The sequence below is a fragment of the Arachis hypogaea genome, chromosome 8 (assembly GCF_003086295.3).
Source record: "Arachis hypogaea cultivar Tifrunner chromosome 8, arahy.Tifrunner.gnm2.J5K5, whole genome shotgun sequence".
NCBI lineage: Eukaryota > Viridiplantae > Streptophyta > Magnoliopsida > Fabales > Fabaceae > Arachis > Arachis hypogaea.
In genome coordinates this window covers 27,661,332-27,667,537 of record NC_092043.1, presented here as the reverse complement: position 1 = coordinate 27,667,537, position 6,206 = coordinate 27,661,332, and the positions used below count along the sequence as shown (strand labels likewise).

At 34.9% G+C, this 6,206-nt stretch overlaps 2 protein-coding genes across 2 annotated transcripts; one reads left to right on the top strand and one right to left on the bottom strand.

The window, feature by feature from the left end:
- Positions 1-620: 620 nt before the first annotated feature.
- On the top strand, positions 621-1,584 carry LOC112706731 (uncharacterized). Its single transcript, XM_025758173.3, has 3 exons — positions 621-1,023; positions 1,099-1,174; positions 1,267-1,584. The coding sequence occupies exons 1-3, from the start codon at positions 688-690 to the stop codon at positions 1,407-1,409; spliced, it is 555 nt and encodes a 184-aa protein (XP_025613958.1). The 5' UTR covers positions 621-687; the 3' UTR covers positions 1,410-1,584.
- A 1,453-nt stretch (positions 1,585-3,037) lies between these two features.
- On the bottom strand, positions 3,038-5,118 carry LOC112706729 (glutelin type-A 1). Its single transcript, XM_025758170.3, has 3 exons — positions 4,849-5,118; positions 3,712-4,432; positions 3,038-3,364 (listed from the first exon to the last, which is right to left on the bottom strand). The coding sequence occupies exons 1-3, from the start codon at positions 5,042-5,044 to the stop codon at positions 3,211-3,213; spliced, it is 1,071 nt and encodes a 356-aa protein (XP_025613955.1). The 5' UTR covers positions 5,045-5,118; the 3' UTR covers positions 3,038-3,210.
- Between the last annotated feature and the right edge of the window lie 1,088 nt (positions 5,119-6,206).

The following is a 6,206-nucleotide window of genomic DNA, read 5'->3' as shown; positions in this document are numbered from 1 at the left end:
ATAGTAGCTGGTAAAGCAAGACTAGGGAGAAAGCATGGAGGGAAGACTAGTTTGATTTCCTCAGATAACTAAAAAGTTAGACACATACGCCAGTGCAAATCATTCATGTATCAAACTAAAACTTGTAGTAGTTCTAGGCTTCTAGCGTTGAGTGCAAAGACAAAACAATAGATTAATTAATGGCAAACTCGAAACTCCAACTAATCACAGATTACTAGAACAATCAGAGGCCAAAGTGAAACAAAACAATTATTGGTTAATAATGAAGGTTATCCGTAAAGAAAAAAAAAACTAGGAATCAGAAATTTATTGTTTTTGACAATTACTTAACCATTAACTTAATTCCTTTAGTCTAGGTCTTTTACTCTAATAATCTAACAATATACTTTATCCCATACTTTTAAACATTAATAACTAAATAATAGTTAAAAATAATAAATTCTGATGGTTGTCTAACATTTTTTTGTAGATTCTTTGTTGATTCCATACCAGATACCACAATGTCATTGTGGCAGTAATCATGTGTCAGCATCTAATCCAATCTCAACTGTTGTAAAGTAAGAGATGGTAATAATATTATAACAATATAAAAGATCCATATTTTGATCACACATGATCATGGGACACTAGTACCTTGAACAACTCTTTTCCATCTTTCCCTTTCTCCCTTTTTCCTCTCTCACAGTAATGATGAAGGGAATGGAGTTGTTGTGTTCTTCCTCTGCATCCACAGCCATAGCCTCTAGTGTGCACCCTCGTTCCAAAAGGTACAGCCATTGCTCATCACAATTGCCAATCATTCCTAAGAAGAAGATCAGATGGAGCTCATCATCAGAAGATCATAAGCTACGAAGAAAAAGCTCTGTTAATAAAGTTAAGAAACTGTACGGTCAGCATTGCTCTTATGCTGATGATTCACCTACAGGATATCTACTCATCGATGACACCACAAGAATGGATGCTTGCAACCTCATCATGAACAAACAAGATGATACCGCAGTCGTTGCTACCACGCATGACCAGGTATTTCAGAAAATTGGTTAACTGAAAATATTATGAAAGACTACAACTTTAAATTTCTCATTCAACGTAACACAGGTTGTGGTTTTGAGGGTGTCATTGCACTGCAAGGCATGTGAAGGAAAGCTTAGAAAACACATCTCAAAAATGGAAGGTCAGTTAATTAATTACAACTTGTTAGTCTAAATCAAAATTATATATTGCATTGCTTGACTAATGTTTATGATGGCCTAAACTCTAATGCAGGAGTGAAATCTTTTGACATAGACATGGAGGCAAAGAAAGTAACAATCATGGGACACGTGACGCCGTTAGGAGTTCTGGCAAGTCTCTCCAAGGTCAAGAAGAATGCACAGCTGTGGCCATCTCCAACATCATCATTAATATGATCATCATCCTGTGTTTGCTTGTTTTTAATTTTTAATGTGATATTGGAAGAATTTAATTTTATTTGTTCGATGTATGTGGCTTAATGTAATGCAGATTTTTGTTCTTGTTAAGTTGTAGTACTGTGTGTACTGATTACTGAATTGTTGTATCAAATTCCCAATTATCTTCTTCGTCTTCCTGAAAATGGCACAATGCTGACAACTCTTCTGCCAATGTTTTTCTTTCTTCTTTCTTGTCCACTAAACCAGAATCCAGAGAGGCTTACTCCATTAATATAATACTTAAGGTGTTAATCAGTCAAAACGCATCAACTTGCAAAGTTTCTTCTCATCCCCTTCCAAAATAATCAACTTACCATTGATATAAAAAAAAATTAGAAATTCCAATCACTAAGGTTAAAGTAAACAATCATGAATGATTCATGGGTCTCCTCCGTGGTCTCTGTCTCTAAGCATGTGCATGTGAACCTTGTGCACTTGCAGCACATATTGCACTGTTTTTGACCCCACTTTCTTTTCTCTTTCTTTTTTCAGCTCTAATGATGAATAATCATACATGTTCACCCTAATTTGGAGGGTTCATAAATAGTATGCCACCAAGATTTTATAAGAAAATGAGTTGTTTCTTAAGTGTAGTTCATGCATATTTTTTAACTGTTGGATGTGATGTGAAATTCGTATGAGGATACATGTACATATTTCATTATATCATTTTCTATAAGTCTTCCTGTATTCTACTGCTCATCATAATTTGATATTTTAAATTTACATGTATCAGTCTCTCTTACTCATGTTTCTTTCCAAACCAATTTCAAGAAACTGTTTATGTGTTATCATGGAGATGGAATCATCGAACTCAAAAGTCTCACTTTCACATGAAGGTGGTCAGTGCAATGGTGGTTACCCCGACAAGACCCCATTATTGGTGCTGACTTCATCAATGCGATTTTGTTGTCAATGTGGTACCTACCCTACAGTACATGACCAAATGAACGATGACAGCAAAGTAGTGCACTTTTGGTTGCATAATCTAGATCAAACTCGAAGGACGAAGGTGATGGGTCTAAAGTCTAAACCAATTAATAATTATACGAGAGACATTATGAGTGTATGTTAGCCAAGAGAATCTACCCACCAACATGACATTTTATTCGATCTGCTTTCCTAAGCAGGGTGGTTGTTTCAATTTCTTTGACTCTATCTTGGAATCGGCTCTTGAAAGGTAAATAAAAGTATAAAACACAAGAATTCAGCAGCTGCAGAAGTTTGAACAGTGTAAAAAAGGAGGGAACCAGGAAGTGAAAAGACAATAAAATGGATATATCATCAAGCGAGGTTCATTCCAAGTGTTAAATACTGGACCTAAGGATATATTATCAAGAGATGTTAGGTCCATGAAGGATGCAGAGATCCGAGGATATTAGCCACAGCCATTTAGACTGAGAAATCGGGACATTGATCCATCAAGGACACATTATTTAGGTCTATTTGTTAACCCGGGATTTAATTTTCTAATTTAATTATTTACCAAGGGTAATAGGTACAAGATAGTTACGTAACAAAGATACGATCTCGCGCGTCATGCAAAAGGAGAAAAAAGATCATAAGTTCAAATTGTGCAATCTCCGTTTAAACGAAAGAAAAAGATATAATTGAAAAAGAAAGGAGCAACTGCATTAAACACAAACGTTTCCCCTATGAATAATGAGTTCCTATAGCATAGGAAATTTTATTTGTTTTATTATGATGGGACGGAATAGAGATGGGGAAATCTATACAAATGAGGGAGTTAAGTTCATTTCTACTTTGGCGGAGGGAAGAAAATGGCATCAGCGGTCCTCTTTGAACGGAAGAGTTGCTCTACTCCTGAATCCACATTGAAAGCAGCCTGCAGAACAGTCGGCGACAGAGCCTTCCACACCGAAGAACTACCAGCCAAGTGGGTGAATATAGGACTGCCAAAATAACAATAATTAAGGATTATCAGAAACTACAACCATGATAAAGTAAATAAAACAGTATTGCAAGCTACCAAATAAACGAAAAACATTTACAATGTTAACAATTAACAACAAACTAAAATCTCTTAATGATATAGTCATAAAAACCTTTTATGGGTGAAACTAGCATTAACAATCAACTGCTATAATGCACTTCTTCAAATTTTGGATTCCAACTGTTATAATGGTTAATGGACACACATTTTCATATATCATATCGCTTAATTCAAGAATAGAAGTGTGAGGTTCCTAAACACAAAGATAAAAGCAAAGACAGTAATAAGAAGAAACCAAAGCCTTACTTAGGGGTGGTGATGATGGAGAACCATTCCATTCCATCAGGATCAGCAATCTTTGAGACCACAAAGAACCTTGGCACAATAAACAAATTGCCAGCCTTCACAGTAGTCTCCAAAACCCTCTTGCCATCGACACCAACAACCTGAACCCGGCCGCTCCCTCTGACAATATAAGTAACCTGCAGAGCCGAGTCGCAAGAAAATCCAGGGGAGCACATGGCGCTTCCATCCAACCTCACAAGGTCAGCACCAAGGCCAACCTCACCAACCAAGGGGAGATTATTGGTGTTCAAGACCACAACCCTTCCTCCACCCTTGATGTCAACATCAAGTGGAGCCTCTTCACAGTTCAAGGCCATTCCCTTCCGGTGATCGGGTTTAGGCTCAGGAAGGCTTATACTCCCATCCAGCTTCACAATCCCATTCTCTGATTGTTTCCCAACAAGGATCTTGACATCCTTCTCTTCCAAATCCCAAGCCCTGCCAACAAACTCAGTGGAAAATCCGGTGAAGATTCCATTGGAACCAGTGAGAAAGAAGTCAGTGAATTCACCAGCCTTGTGAGCCTTTGAGGTGTCACCCAAGAACAGAACAACAAGCTCAGGATCTTCCTTGTTATACCACCATGTCACAACACCAAAGGGGAGTGCCAAGGCATCACCCTTCTTGATTGCAACAACCTTCTCTTCTTTTTCAGGGAGCACTATTCCAGCAACTCCACTCCCTAGATCAACAAGACAAATACATCACAAAAATTATATATGTAAATCAATCATACAGCATGCAGATTATTCACTTAAAACACTGATGATCGCACATTGAATTTTCAGATTCCAACAACACAAATCATGCAAATTAAATAAAATTTTAGGATCGCAATTCCACTTAATTTGTTCAATTGATTTCGAATTCAGTCACGTAACATCTCGAATTATTGGAGTCTTACGAAAAATAAAAATAACTGGAATAAGTTCAGAAATCTGGTTAGCGATTCCGATTCAGATAACACAATTACAACCAACAGCTTAGCCTTAATTCTGACAATGATTAGGGAAATTGCAAATTGCTCAGAACGAATTGAAGATTCAACATGATCATGGATAAAGGGAATTGAATTGAATTGAATTGGAGGTGGTGTACCTTGGAGAACATAAGCGACCTTGGAAGAATCAGAGTAGCGAGGGAGGGCGAAGCCATTCTTCTCGAGAGCGAGCTTGGCGGCGCCAATGTTGCCTTGGCGGAGCATGGGGAGTTCCGATGAGGACCATGCGTAGTAAGAGCCACCGTTTCCGCCGTAAAGCTTCTTCGGCAGCTGTGGAGAGAGATCAAGGTCCATCTCTTTATCTTTTGTTTTCTTCTTTGAGTATGAGTAAGTGAGTGCGTGTGAATTATGAAAAGCGAGTGAGCAGAGAATGGTGTTTTTATAGAAGCCAACGGAAGGGCAAATCAGGAACTGATCTTATCAGTTACTTATCACAGTCACAGTCACTATCTACGGCTTTTCCCACTCGTCTTTATCTCTCCATGATTCGATTCTTCTTTTCTATAATAAATTGAATTGAATTTTGAATATTCTATTTGAATTTTGAAGACATTTTATACTTTTTATGTTTTTTACGTAAATATAACAGCATTGCGCTCTCCTAGGCTAATGTTATATTCATCGACTCCTGTTTATTTGGGATGGATATCAATTTTGATGATGGATTTATTTTTAAATAATATTATTTTCAAATTGGAGTTAGTGTTTAGTTATATATTTCTTGACTTAATATTTGTTTTAACTTTTAAGTTCAAAATGATATATTTCGAAGTTAGTACAAATAAGTTATTTTTAAAAATTTAAATTTAATTAAATGAATATAAAAAATAGGATAAAGTTATCCTAGTTAAAAAAAGTCATATTAAAAAGAAAAGTTTAGTTAATATATATCTTATAAACACAAATTAAAAAACTTTTATATAACAAAATAAAAAATATATTTTTTATATATTTGCTGTGCTTTTATTAAAGTAAAAAATTTAAAAAAAATTATTAGTATTAACATTAATACGTGGTTTTAAGTCACGTGTAAAGTTTTTTGAAAAGTTGTTTGTGCTTTTTAAAAGTTTAAATTTCTCATTTTGTATTTGGTAAATAAAAAAAATAATGTGTTTGTGCATGCAATTTTTAAAATATTGAGATACTTTTGGAAGTACCTAAGATAGAGTTTTTTAAAGTTGACTTGTGCTTTTCAAAATTTAAAAGTCTAATATGACTTTATATGTTAACTAATTTTTAAATTTAATACTTATATTTATATCTATTATAGTATTTTTAAATTTTAAAAGCTATTTTACGAAATGCAATTAATGTTGTTTGTGTTTATTAAAAGTTATTTTTAATTTGATTTACCAAACATAAATATTACAACTTTTAAAAAGTCATCTTTTAAAAATTAACTTTTATAAGATACTTTTGTAAATTCAAACTTTACCAAACTAAACCTCAATTTTTT